This window comes from Calliphora vicina, chromosome 1 (genome assembly GCF_958450345.1).
Source record: "Calliphora vicina chromosome 1, idCalVici1.1, whole genome shotgun sequence".
In the NCBI taxonomy this organism is placed as follows: domain Eukaryota; kingdom Metazoa; phylum Arthropoda; class Insecta; order Diptera; family Calliphoridae; genus Calliphora; species Calliphora vicina.
Window position 1 is genome coordinate 165,120,331 of NC_088780.1, and position 15,806 is coordinate 165,136,136.

Here is a 15,806-nt window from a genome sequence, read left to right on the forward strand (position 1 = left end):
GTATTAAAATTATTAAATATTTTCAACAAAACCCAACTTTATCCTACAAAAAGTTGGCCAAACAATCATACGGCTGCCGTCAAACTATTTCCAATATTATTAAACAGTATCGCGAGAACTTATCCGTTGAGATAAAACCTGGTTTAGTAATGGTCCATATGATGTTTCTAAGGCAATAGATAGAAAGCATTTTCAAAAGAGTTTCCAATATGTCCGGTATGAAAGCAGTACGGATAGCTCAGTACTCGTACCTACTATTTGGTACGAAGAGTTAAAGCTAATTCAGGTTTGAAAACATACAAGGTTCAAGCCCGACCATATAATACCCTACACTAAGTAAAAGAGTAAAAACATTTCTTTTAAAATTTCAATAATTTGTATTTTTGAGTGATTTTCGGAAGTGGGCCTTATATGGGGGCTATGACCAATTATGGACCGATCACCATGAAATTAGGTCGTGTGATTTGTGTCTATATAAAAGTTAACTATGTTGAATTTTGTGTGTATACCAACATTTTTAAGCGATTTATGAACGTTAAAGTGATTTTCGGAAGCGGGTCTATATGGGAGCTATGACTAATTATGGACGGATCGTAACAAAATTTGGTGACATGAATTTTGTATATATAAAACTTATTTGGAGCGCAATTTGTGGAGATACATTTATAAATTAAATATTTATGACCGATAAAGTCCAATTTCGGAAGGACATTTGTATGGGGGCTAGGTGAAATAATGGACCGATTTCAGCCAGTTTCAATAGGCTTGGTCCGTGAGGTCCGTTGATCGAAATATCTTGCGACCTGTACTCTGCGCACAAGGTTTACATGGACAGCCAGCCAGCCAGCCATCCGATCAGACGGACGGACGGACATCGTTTAATCGACTCAGAAAGTGATTCTAAATCGATCGGTATACTTTAAGGTGGGTGTTAGATCAATATTTTTGGGCGTTACAAACATCTGCACAAACGCATAATACCCTCCCCACTATGGTGGTGCAGGGTATAAATATACCTGCTGCATAATGGATGACGAAATGTATATTCTGGAAAATTTTTCGCAGCTTCCGGATTAATATTTTTATGGTGCTGCTGCACGAGGAAATATTGTAGAAAAGTTTAGGAACCAAAATCAGAAAATTTTCCCAAAAAGTGCTTGGTATGGCAGTCAATATGCAGTTAAGGCAAAAAAAGCCAAACATTTGTTCGCTATATAAATACCGAAATTTACATCAAAGAATATTTACAAAATATGATGCTTCCGTTCATAAGACTTCTTAAGGTGTCCACTTATTTGTGGCCTAATGTGGTATTTGTACCAAGGGAGGCAAATCCTCCAAACTGCCTGGAGCGAAGGCCTGTATATAGATTAGGTATATAACTAATTTTGGAGAAATTTTTGGCATACCACCACGTGATGACCAATGTTGTACTAGTAATGAAAATAATTTTTTAAGGTCATTTGGAATCAAAAACATCACGCACCAACACCAATTTCTAAGATAAACTAAATTTTTTTTTTCTTTTAAAAATAATATAAATAATTTAATATTTTTTTTTTTGCAAGTATCTTTTTATCTTTTGAAGTATGGCAGCAGTTATTATTAAAATAAAATATATTGTTTTTCAAAATAATTGAAAAAATTTAATGAAAAACTTTATTGCGTTTGGTGCGTGAACTTTTTTAATAACCGCGAAAAAATAATACCGTGGTTTTTCTTATTTTTTAATGCTCTGTTCGACTATGCTATGCCAATTTACATATTTGCAAAAAATGTCAAAAGTTATATCCCTAATATAGATTTGAAGTTTTTACCACCTATTAACAAATTTAAAATTTTAGGCCAATGGTTCCTCCACCAAAGTTTCAGTTTGTCTGAATAGTAAATACATAAAAAGATAAGACAGTCGCAAACAGAAAGCTTTTCTGTCACCTGGCATGTTGCAAAAAAAAACCAAAATTAATTAGTGTATTCAACTTTTATTCAGAAATTGTTTATTATTCAAAAATCTAAGAATTTTCTTCAATATGTTGCAGTTAAAATAACATACTATAATCACTCTAATGGTTTGATTTTGATCATAGAAATCAAATGGTGCAGAAACTGGAACAACTAAATTTATATAATAAAGTTTAATGTTAGTTTAAGGTGCATATTGTTTCTGATTTAGCTTCTGCATTGCAGCTATATCATTCCCATGTATTGCAACTATTGAACTAACTTTTAGAGGCTTGGGTAGACTAAAGAATTTCTAAAAATATAAAGAAAATTTTATTGTTATATTAAAAACAAAAAATTATTTAGTCAAGTCATTCACTAATTTACTTATACATATTTTAGTATATAACTCACACATATACTCACATCATTTACACCAAATTGACGAGCCTCCTCCATAGTATCGGGCAGTTTTTTATGCAATGTTTCCGGCAAGAATAAAGCACCGATGGTGGCTAGCAAAAACAAAATGCACAAAATATAATAGGGACAGCGTATGTCGAATGTGATGCTTAAATACACCAAATACGGCGCTAAAACTCCGGCCGAATTTCCTAAAATAGCACCAAAAGCACAGCCCGTCTGACGCATACAAGTGGGATAAATCTCCATGCCCTGTAAGCTGGCCGTAAAGTAAGTAAGCGCATTTAAAAACTTTATAAACGACGCCAAACCCATTACAACAAACTCATACTTCTTCTCTGCAAATAAAAAGTTTTTTTTAATAAAAATTAAATTAAATTAGAAGTTAAGATAATTGGAAAGAGAAAATGGAAGAAAAATACACTTACCCTTTGCCAAAAATATAACCGGTAAACAGGTGAGGAATGAGATGAACAATGAAAAACTATTAGTTAAACGGCGTCCAAATTTATCACCTAGAACAAAATAAGAAAATTATATAAACAATATTTAATGAATAACAGAATTCAAATTTAGTTTAAAAGTTATTGTGTTAAACGATTAATGTTTCATTTGCGAAATTGATTAACTCCACTTTTAGTTTTTAAGTATTTTAAATCGAAATCATTTGATTATCTAACAAATATTTAAGAAATATTCTTATAATAATGCAGATTAATAAAAAGAAACTCCTTACTCTTTTTTTGTTCAACTTAAAGTTTTAGTGAGTTAATGCATTTAGCAAAGTGAAATCTGAATTTTCTATTTTTAATAGCTGCTTAAATTTACATAGAAGTGCAATTAGTTTTAACTCACCCATATATTTTCCCATAAAATAGGCCGGTATTTCCGCTATACTTTGAAGGAGAAAATTTAAAAAAGGATTTCCGCTCATACCTGAACTGAATAGAACTATGGTGAAGTAAGAAATGCCGACAACGCACCTGTGTTTTTGAAGAATCAAAGGGAATTTATTGAAATGTTAATTAATATTTATGTTAGTTTTTTAAGAAGAAAAATGAATTTATTAAAATATTATTAAGTTTTTTGTAGTATTATTAAAGTCAGTTCATACACAGAAAAAACTATTCCGTAAACCGTTTCAATTCAAATATTGGTCACATATTGAACTGGTTTCAATTATTTCATAATTGAATCAAGTATTCATGTGCTCAAAAACAAAATTTTCTGACATTTTCTATTGAATTTGATAATTTTGATATTTGAATATACAATTTTCGTTATTGGTTGAACTTCAATACAAAAATTATTGAATAGATAATTTTTGTAATTGAAAAAACATTTTTGTTATTTTTTTGTTTTTTCAATTACGAAAATTATCTATTCAATAATTTTTGTATTTGAATTTCAACCAATAACGAAAATTGTATATTCAAATATCAAATTCAAAACTCAAAATTCAACAGAAAATATCAGAAAATTTTGTTTTTGAGCACATGAATACTTGATCCAATTATGAAATAATTGAAACCAGTTCAATATGTGACATATATTTGAATTGAAATATTCTTTTTTCTGTGTATGTTGCAGAAATATGTATTACACTCTGTGCAATTTTTTTAGTCATGGAAAAATAACCATATACAAACACCGAAAAAAGGTAAAAGACCAAAAAAGAAAAGACCCGTGTCTCCCAGTTTTTCCCAAATTCATGTACTTTTTTTATGGTACCCTTGTAACCCTTTTCATAAAAAACCAAAATTGTTAACACATAAAATCAAAAAAACTTCATATTCAAGATCAAAATCGCAAAAAGCTTTAAAAAATTCTACTTTTTTTTACCTTTTTTCCACTATTCAGATAGGTAGCAAACCGTTGAAAATTCAAGGAAACAATCAACTACAAAAATGTACCTAAGATTTCAATGAACAACTTTCTAGAACATATGAACTTCCTAGTAATGGTTCTTAACGCCGTTTATGTAGGTCAATATAAGTTAGTAAGAAAACACTAACGGAATTAAGTGTTTTGGGCCTTAAACTATTAAATTATTATAAACTAAAGCATACTTTTAGGCAGCTATAAAAAAATGATTTCGAATTTTTTAAAGTTTTTTGCGATTTTGATTTTGAATATGAAGTTTTTTGATTTTACATGTTTATAATTTTTGTTGGTTATGACAAGGGCTACAACTTTGCCTCAGAGAGCAAATCAAAATTCCGAACTGTTTGCAAGGTATGAGCCTGAGAAAATTTTCACTTTTTTTCGAAAAATTACACCGACAAATCATTGGGGGCCCAACTGGGAGACACCGGTCTTTTTTGGTCTTTTATCTTTCTTTGGTGTCCGTATATGTTTATTTTTTTCGTGTTGCACTGCGTTATAAAAGGTTTATTAATAAAATACGAATACGTAATATTTATAAAGTAGCATTAATTATAATACGTATACGCACTGTGGTTCCAAATCAAAATCTAGGTGGACAAAGCTATTTGGCGATCTTTTTATATAGAATTGGTATCTCCGATTCCAATAACAATCTTTAAAATATCAATATAAACATTTGTTCAAGTTACAGTAGGGTCTAGATATACATATAAAAAACATACATTTTCATGTCTTTCTGAAACTAAATTTTTAAAAAGATCTGTATTTACTATATTTCAAGTTACAGTAGGGTATATATATAGGATAGTATAGGATATATAAAAATCAATAATAAATAAAGAAATATTTCTAAAAATTCCATTCCGTAAAAATTTAAAAAAAGTATTTCGGCGGATGCTGGCGGCTACAATTTTTTACAAAGACATTAACCAGAAGTTTCTTTAAATGATGTATATAGTCATTGGACGGGCTTCGACGGTCTTTTTTTTGGCAAGCTATATAACATTCTTAGACAAAAAATATCAGTATATTTGAGAACCAAGTTTAAAGGACTATAACAGGAAAATGGAGAGGCCCATAAATATAAGATATACATTTGATAAAAGCCTATAGCAATGTTTATCTATGTTTTGAAGTTTGAATTTCTATATGGTAAAACAATTGAGATATATCTAATTTAGTAAAGCAGTAAAATATTAAAAAAAATTAACGAAAATATGATTCAAAATTTGTTGAACTTCTGGCTCTTCTGTCGAGAATACGAAATGTGCAATTGAAAAACCCATTTGTATTGGAGGAGAGCAGATTGTGAGCTTCCAAAAAAACTTAATTTTTCCAAATTCTGAAGATACCAATTTTCATAATTTTGTCCACCTAGATTTTGATTTGGAACCACAGTGATACGCCTTGTGATATTCTTTATATTTGAATGACTTGTTTCAAAAATTTAATTTAAATACCCGATTCTGAATTTATATGATATGGGATATGATGAAAATCTAAAAAATTTGGAGAATTTGTCCAAAATAATTTAGAAAAATTTGTTATGACAAAAACGACATGGCGCACCATTTTGTTGTTGTGTACACCGATTTTCATTAATAATATTTATTATTGCTTAAACACAAAACACTTACCTACAGAAACCCAATATCGAAGTATTTCTAGCCAATCGCCAACCACTAAACAATGAAGCAAAGCCATAAGTAACCTCTTGTTTTGTTGAGGAGTATAACTGAGCCAACTCTTTTGCCGTCATATCGAACTGACGACCATTGATTTTAGCAATTTTCTTTAATTGTGTAATCGCATCGCCAAAGCGTTTCTTGTTAACCAACCAACGTGGTGATTCAACGACATATCTTTAATTTAGCATAAAATAAAAACTTTAACAAAAGGATATTTGAAAATCATCATAACTACTTACGAGTAAAAAATCAAGAATAATGCAGCAGGCACCGACGATATCCACATAAATGATTGCCAATCACGCAGCCACCAAAACAATAGCGGCACTATTGTTATACCAACTGACCAACCAAAATTGTGATACATTGCTATAAGACTGCGATCATCCCTTTAAATTGTAAAAATAAAATAAATGTTTTCTTCGGAGCCAGGATAAGTTGATTTATATAAAAAGAAATTAGTAGCAATTAATTCAAAATTTTAAAATAAAATGCCAAGATATAATATCAAAGAGAAATACAAATCTATATAGCTTTTACAATAAACCACATGATATCGTTTTCGTATCGCAAACGATAGTATTTACGGACTAAAGTTACATTTCCGCATACACAGTAATCGCCATCGAAAACGAAATTCCATACATTTGCACCGAAAAAAATTTCGTTTCAGAAATCGGCAACGAATTGGCACCGATCAGTAACGAAAAACCTGTCATTTGGTGCCGAAATGAAAAGAACTTCAAGTAGGTTGTTTTCGGTGCTGTACAACCGAAATTATTTTAATTATTTTTTTATTTAAAATTTAAAGAAAATCAAAATGAATAAATACAAGTAAGAGAGCAATATTCGGCTGTGCCGAATCTTATATAAAAAGTTTTTTAAAAATTTTTTTAATTTTTTTTTTTTTTTTTTTGAAAATAAATTTATGACAAAAAAATTTTTTTGATGAAAAAAAACTTCGAGTTCAAAAATATTTTTCCCGATTTTGACCCATTGTAGGTCCAACTTACTATAGCCTTATCTACATCGTTGCAATGGACTTTGAAATATCTATCATTAGATATCCATATTGTCTATATTATTGATTTAGTAATCCAGATATAGATAAAAAATATGTCAAAAATCGAGGTTGTCCCGGTTTTTTGCTCATATCTCCGTTATTTATGGACCGATTTTGCTGATTTTAAATAACAAACTTCTCGAAAGCATGTCTGAAAGAATTATTGAAGATTTGGATCCCGAAGATATCTGGGGTCTTCAGAAAATTGATTTCAACAGACGGACATGGCTTAATCGACTCCGCTATCTATAAGGACGAAGGTGAAGGGTATAAAAATAAATTTTCTTATTGAAAGAGGAAAAAATAATAGATTTTGTCATAAATAATGAAATTCTATTTAATGTGCGACACCCAAAATTAAAAAAATAATTTCGTTTCTGTTTTATGCCGTTTTCTTTATCGTCGCCGATACATTTCCTTATGAAATTTTTTCCATGAAAATTATGATATCGTTTTCGCTATTAAAAAATTTTAAACACTGAACAATTATTAAATTTCCTAAATTTAGCATTAATTTCAAAAAAACCGTAATTCACCCAGAGTTGTGAAACTACATTTCATTTCTCGCACTACTATTTCAAACTCCCTCGTTGTTGTCAAAACTCATCAGAAATCTTTTCACACTAAATTTTATAGATATCTATCTCATAAAAGAAATAGCTACATTAAATTACTTTACTGTTGTAAGGCCATGTAGAGCAGAACTTTGCAGAAGTAAACAAAAATGAGCAGGATATAAAAGTTCTAAGCAGTTGCAGCAAACAAAAGGCAACAACAAATAAATCAAATTTAATCATTGTATTCTGTTTAATATAGTGAATAGTAGTAGGCGATAAAACAACTTTCCAACAACTTGCCATGTCACACAGCATTCATCAAATCTCTAGATATCGACTACCTTTAACAATGTACTATATCTGTTGTTAGAAGAATCATTGTTTTTTTTATTTCCTATTTATAAAAAGTTAAATTTATATAATACAAAAGATACTTACTCCCTTGATATTTCCATGGCAATAATATGAGGTGAGTGAAATAGACTATTGATGGTCAATGATGTCAAGCAGGAAAATACCAGGAACCAAGTATAATGAGCCGTCGTTAGAATTGCTGAAAGTCTGCCGAAAGAGCTAAATATAACACTGATGTAATAAACAATACGACGGCCAAAACTGAAAATAAAATGAAAACAAAAATGTTGAATAGCAATGAATAAATAAGCATTAAAAAATGCAAATTCAAAACAGCGGAATCATTAACATTTTTTCAATTATACTTAAATAATGAAATATGTTGTGTATTTCTTATTTCAATTTCAAAATTAAGTTCTATAAAGTTCAATTCTTTAAAATCATGTTTCCAAAGTACAACAAGAAATTCATGCAAAATGCTTTATTCTTTCTTTTTTAACTAGACTTACATGTCACCCATTTGTCCAAGCAGAAATGAACCTGCCACTTCCGTCACGCGTCCAACAACGAAAATATTTGTCACATACAAATTCTTTGAACAGACCCAATTCTCTCTTGTTGGTATTGTGTTTTTAAACCAAGTTTGATCATAACTCCAGCCATTTTTGCAAACTGAAAGGAAAAAGTGATGCAACGAAAAACAAAATTAAATAAATACAAAAAGTAAAAATTAACAGACAATTGACAAATTTAGTAGTGCATACATTTAGGATAGCAAAAATGCGTTATTGGTCAAAAATTTTAATTAAAACTTACTCAAATGGATCTATTTAAAGCAAGTAAAACCTTGTAGATTTGTTTTATGACCATTTGCTTTAATGTAAGTAATGTAGTAAACATTTTCTGCAAATTGTTTATAGGAGAAATGGCAGTGTTTACAGTCATGATGTTGCAGCAACATGGTTCTATCGAATGATGTTGCTACAGCAGAAAGTTTTGTTTATAGAAAAAATGCTCACATAATTTGTTGATTTGAAAAATGTGTCTGTAACATTATTTTTAGTAAGATGGTTGCAACAATATTAAAGACCAAGAATCGGAGGCATTACTCCATAAATATTATTGTAAAACTCAACAAAAGCTTGCAAAATCATTGGCAGCTACTCAATCGACTACATCCAAAAGCAGGGAAATTGGGTAACATATGAATTGAAACCGAGAGGCCTTAAAAGACGATTTTGCATGTTCGAAATGCTGCTTGAACGATTCATTACTTGCGAAGAAAAATGTATCCATTACGAAAACCCGAAGCGTAAGAAATCGTATGTGTTGCCCGGCCAACCAGCTGAATCGATTTCAAAGTCAAATATTCATGGCACTAAGGTAATACTCTGTATTTTGTGGGAAAAAAGTGTTCTACCTATTATGAGTTACCATCACAGGAAACCTGTACCGAACGCAACTGATTCATTTAAAAAGAGCATTGGCTAAAAAATGTCCTGAATACGCGGCCAGACATGAAACCGTAATATTCCATAATGTTGCAATACCTCTTAAAATCTGTTGGAAAGTTTTGCTTCACCGGCTAAAAGTTGAACAGTTCTTTTGGCTCGGAATCCATATGTTGCTATAAAGATGGGAAAAGGTCGTAACTGTCAATGGCGAATACTTTGAATATTTTTTTATTCTACAAATGGTTCAACACAAATGCTAAAAATGTTAAAAACCCAGCAGAGCTGTAAATGAATCACTAATTTTTGAATTCATTCGCGAATCATTCATGATCTGAATTAGCAAATTTTGAATTAATTACTTTTACAACAAAACAATCAATTGAATTAAATTTGAGTCAATTTAAATGAATTTGGTAAAAAAGAATGACAATTCAATTCCAATTCAAATGAATTTGTCAAAGTGAATTGCAATTTATTTCCAATTCGTTTGAATTGAACTGATTATGAATTAATTTAAATGAATTAGAAAAAACAATTAGCAATTCATTTCCAACTCTTTGAATTGAATTGACTGAAATTTGAATAGATTTTGTAAGTAAATCTCCAGTAAGCATAACTGGCGTTTTGTTATTCAACTAATTTTTTATGTAAAAGACAACAAGCATTACTTTTTGTATATCACCTAGTATAGTCCAAAGACAAAAAATTCTTAGACTTGAAATTGAAAATGAATTGCAATGCACTTTAACAAATTAATTTGAATTGGAAACGAACTGCAATATATTTTAAAGATTCAATTGAATTGAAAACGAATTGCAAATCATTTTTACAAATTCATTTGAATAGAAAATGAATTGAAATTCATTTCTGCCTAATTCGAATTTAATTTATTTTTTTTTTTGTGAAAAGAATTGTAATTAAAAATTTAGCTAATTCGTAACGAATTAAAATCAAAAAGGAATGTTACATTTCCAGCTTTGAAATCCAGTCATTCAAAAAATAAAAAAAAATGGAAATTTTTATTCTATCACGAATACGGTAATTCATACGCTTTTGCAAGTTATATTCCACAATATACTCTAACTCAAAAATTTGAAAAGCAATAATACTATAATATAAATATATTAATAAACTAGCTGAACCCGGTCCGAGTTGCTGGACCTTACAATAATTCTGCTTTATATTGCATCTCGATTTGAATATACAGTGTCGGACAAAAAAAAGCACGGCCTTCCCCGACCTGACATCGCACCCGAAACACTGAGGTGGTCATTTGACAAAGTTGTAGCAGATATCTATAAGTACAGTGGCATGATATGCCCTTAAAAAAAAGAAACGGATGTATTTAAGGCAAATGTGACATTATATTTATGAATTGATCTTAAGGACAGGGGATATACGTTTCTTTTTTTTATTTACTCGGGAGCAAACCACATACAAAACATGAATTTTCCAAATGTAAGCCAGCAATAGTCAAGGATTGGCCTTATGCTTTGTCGTTGGAAATCTTTGGTATGCATTTTAATCTGCCACCGATGATTTACCTCAATTAAATTTGGTGAACATTTTTTGATGGTCAATCGTGTTCCGTTGCATAATTTTGGTGCGTTTATGTTGCGGAGAAACATTATCTGTGATCCAACCTTCAATGTTGCATAATTGAGGCTTGTTATTCGTTCATTACTGTGTCAATCGATTTGTATTTCATTGTTTCGCCAGTCAGTTTCAATTAATTCGCTCAATGAGCTTGTTGACATCATAATTTTTTGGTACCAAAATTGCACGTTCCCACAGCCAATCCGAATTTTTGTAGATGGTTGTAAGACTTGTGAATACCTTGTCGAAAACGGATTGAATATTCATTTGCATTTGGCAGAAGTTAGGCGGGAACGAAATCTGATTTGTCGACGTTGTTTACTATTAGTTGTACTTTCGGAAAACTTGTTTATCATCGGTTGATAATATAACCGGCCTACTTGTTTTATCGAACGATATGAAAATTTGGTATGTACATCTTACACCAAATCATTCGCTTCAGATTACACCACTGTGAATTAAAATTTTTAGAATGATGTTAAGCAACGAAATTAAAATTAGCATTGTTTGATCGTTGGGAATGAAAAAAAGCATTTATTTCTCGAATGAAAACATGAAAAATAATTTTTTGACAATTTTTTTTGTTTGGATTTTTTTTTTATTTGCAAAAGTTTAGCCACAATTACTGACCTTAAAATCATTAGGTATAGTGTCATTAGCGGTATAGTGTAAAAATCTGAAGATTCACTGAAAATTTGATAAAAATCCGTCCAGCCATATCTCCGGAACTACTATACCGATTTCGTGCAAACTTCACATAAACCATCTACAGACTATCCCCAACGTACCCTGAAATTTTGGTTGAAATCGGTTGACCCGTTTTCGCAGTTAGTGGTGACATCAAAATGTACATTTCTTTTTATATATAAAAATAAGATAAAAATAATATAAAATCACTTCGTAGTAATTTTCAAAACTATACAATGGAGTGTAGGGATGATCCATCCCAAAGCGGACAGCAGTGTTATATCTATTGCAAATTTTGCTCAAAGCATGGACTTTTTGATTTGACAACCTTTCCGGAACAAAAATATGATTTTAAAATTATAAAAGGGTACATAGATAACAACACAGCATTTTTTAACCATATAAAGTACAATAATAAACATTATTTTATTTGAAAATTATGTTCCCTTATTCATAATCAATTATTAATTACACAATGAAACACGCAGCTTTAAACAAATTTATTTCGAATTTTTAAAGTTTTTTGCAATTTTGATCTTGAAGATTAAGTTTTTTGATTCTATATGTTCACAATGTTCTTTATGAAAATGGCTACAACTTTGCCTCAGAGAGTAAATCAAAATTCCGGACAGTTTGCAAGATATGAGCCTGCGAAAATGATACAAAAAGTGCATGACTTTGGGCAAAACTGTCCGTATTATATTTCCATGACTCAAAAAATTATATACAGTGCACAGTGTCAGATTTCATTGTTTTAGCGGGATTTAATTAAAAAACAAAACTCCTTTTTTTTGAAAAAAAATTTATTGATTACAATAAACAACAACTCCGGTATTTACAAAAACAAGTTTGAAAACTAAATATGTAAACAACAACAATATAATGGTATCAAAAGATGTTTTATTGACCTTAAACATTTATAATAGTTCATGACAAAAATAATCAATGTCTGGATACGTTGCTTTTTATATATTTTTTAAATTTTTTTGGAATATTAGACTACAATATTTTTACTACATAAAAGTTTCATTGCATTTTAAAAGAAAGCCCGCTAAATTCAAGTCAAGATATTCAAGTCATCCATTAAAGGTAACATTTTTTTTTTAATTTTAAGTTTTCAATAGAAACAAAGTTATAGAGTTCAGTTGAGTTCAGTGAAATTTTTTTTACTATAGTGTTTACCATCCTTTCTATTTCTAGAAACAAAAAAGAAAATCCACCCCAATTGACCCCCTGAAAATTTTGACCCATAAAAGCATCATCAAACAAGTTGTTTGTTGTGAAATTTTCAAAATTTGGCTTTCAACAAAGCAAAAAGACTGGAAACGACAAAGTTGTAGACTTTTGTTTATGAATTTTAGATAGTCCATAAAGTCTGGGTGTCGTTGCTGCTGATTTTCGGAAGTCGGCTTCATATGGGAGCAAGACCAATTATGGGCCAATCGTTATAAAATTTGGTGAAATGAATTTTGCATATATATAACTTATTTGTGTTAATTTTTTTTGCAAATTATATGGGAGCTATGGCTAATTATGGACCGATAGTCACAAAAGTTGGTGGTGCGAGTTTGACTTATATAAAACTTATTTGTGCTGAATGTGGTTTGGATATCTATATAACTAAGATATTTATGAGAGTTTAACTATTTTCAGATAGGTCAATCGTATGGAGGCTAGGAGAAATAATGAACCGATTCTAACCAAATTCAATAAGCTTCGTCCTTGGGGCATTATAAAAGCTTGTACTAAATTTTGTCGAATTATATTTGAAATTGCGACCTGTAGTTTGATTACAAGGTTTATATGGACGGACAGACGGACGGACGGACATCGTTACATACACTCAGAAAGTGATCCTCCCCACTATGGTGGTGTATGGTATAAATATAAATATTAAAAAATTAGTAATATTGCCACGCCCACCTCAAATGTTTCAAAAATCATTGAATTATCTTAACCCGTTTTTAAAATTCAGACTTTAGCCCCTCTCGATTATACAAATCTGAAACTCTGCAGTGTTGTTTTATAATCCTGTATTAAATTTAAAAATTGATTATAAATATGTTTTTTAAAATTTTATGAACAAATCACAATTTCAAGTTCCGTTACAAAATTAACTCTTCCTTTACAGAATTCACCCAAAGTCTATTTATTGACCAACATTTTTATGAAACAATATTGTGAAAATTGTTCTCGTAATAACTTTAAAATTGCAAAATGTTTGAGTGGTATTTTGAAAAAATTCTGCAAATAAATATGCATTGTTGGACAAAATTATATATGTATGTATCAACACATACGCATCAAAACTAACCTGTTACATTTGCTGATGTTGAATTCCAATTCTTCCAATCATGAATTTCTGTAAAATTTACATCATACATTTGGCAGCTACTATATTTTTCTGTACCTCGATTGTCCTGGGTGCTACACGGATGAATAATAAACAGAAAAAATATTATCAATATGTACAAAATACAAATGAAAAATGAGTTAAATATTCATAACTACACTTTTACAGACGAACTCAAATGCAGACAATGATAACATTTATATGTGATGATAACATTTATAAGAAATTACAATTTGAAAAATGAAATTTTAAACACCCAGGATGACAATTTGCTACATATTGTCCTATATTTGGATTAGAGGTTTAAATAAAAATGTAACAAAAGGCATAACATAACAATATTTTGCAAAAATAACCATCATTTAAGATTTTTTATATAAATGTTTATTATAATTTAAACAAATTAACAAGTTTTAAAGGCCGATGACTTGTCGTTTTTGTTTACTCCTAAAAACCTTTTATAATTTCTAAAAACCAATGGAAAATTATATAAAAAATAGATTATTTTTAAAATTTTTTTGAAATTTTATTGACTGCTGTTAACAATATAGGGAAATAAAAGCAAGTCTGCTATTTACTTATCCATGATTGTTATTAAAGTACACACCTACTTCAGCATAGTTATGTAAAATGTTAAAAACTAAAAACAGCAAAAATATCGACGAAAATCATATCAAATATGTAACATTCCTACAGCGTTAACACATATGTAATAAATAAATATTCACACACACAGTTTTATTCGAAAATCTATATGTATATCAGTTGTATGTGTTAGTGTATGCCTTTTACAAATTTCGAGGTAAATTCCATGTTACATTCCCTGGGTAAATACATGTAATACTTACGTGGGCAATGTAAATTTTCTCCATTCACTTAGTGTTAAATTCGTTTCCTCTCTCCCCGGCACTGTGCACCAATGATCGGGTATATTTAAAGCTAAAATTATATTCATGTAAATCATGGCTCCCGCAATTGACAGACTCATAACGAATGTTACATTGTAGATGAATTGAAAACGGCCATGGTTGCCGACTTTTTCGAGAATGTGCTGAAAGGGATCATCATTTGTACTGGAATCGTACACTTCTATGTCCATAGAGCCTGCTTTGCTAGTTAACTTGCTGTCTGGCATTTTGTTATTAAAATATTTTGGGATTTTATTTCATTTGTATACTTTTAAGATGTTTCACTGCAAAATCTGATAAAATTTAGATTTCTTTGTTGTCTGAAATATGTAGATTTTAAGACAATCCTCATTAATTTATTTTAACACATTTTATTATTGTTTTTGTTTTCAAGATCTTTTAATCTTTATCAGAATAATTTGGGTGGTAACGTTGTATATTTACATATAACTTTATTATTGGGATTTTATTTATTTATGGTTTAAATTTGTGTACATTTTTTTCATGATTTTTATTTCTTAGCACATCATAAGAAGTATTTCAGAATGAAAAATCCATTGGCGCGCATTTACCTAACAACAAATAGTTTTTTTTTAAATATTTTAAGTAAATTTAATTGAAAAATTTGCACCACAGCTTGAAAATATATTTTGTAACTCTACTATGTTAATTTTAAGAATTAAGTTTAAAATATTTAGTTTTCTATATACACGAAATTTAGAAGTGATGAAAAGCTTTTAAAATTATTTTTGAATTTTGCTGAGTACTTATAAGTTAAAATATATTCGTTCACTTATCGATTTTAGTTTTAAAAGAAATTATACAGAGATACTTTTTTACAACGATTTTCATCCAAAATTTTAATATTAGGTAAAAGTTGTACCATGTGCCACTT

The 15,806-nt window shown here is 29.8% G+C and overlaps 1 protein-coding gene across 1 annotated transcript; it reads right to left on the bottom strand.

Moving 5' to 3' along the window:
• Positions 1-2,089: 2,089 nt before the first annotated feature.
• LOC135960298 (organic cation transporter 1-like) lies at positions 2,090-15,151 on the bottom strand. The gene is made up of 10 exons (XM_065511557.1): positions 14,852-15,151; positions 13,965-14,077; positions 8,423-8,585; positions 7,998-8,174; positions 6,179-6,328; positions 5,889-6,113; positions 3,220-3,347; positions 2,793-2,879; positions 2,368-2,702; positions 2,090-2,254 (listed from the first exon to the last, which is right to left on the bottom strand). Exons 1-10 carry the CDS (start codon positions 15,136-15,138, stop codon positions 2,147-2,149), a joined length of 1,773 nt encoding a protein of 590 aa, XP_065367629.1. The 5' UTR covers positions 15,139-15,151; the 3' UTR covers positions 2,090-2,146.
• Positions 15,152-15,806: the final 655 nt, after the last annotated feature.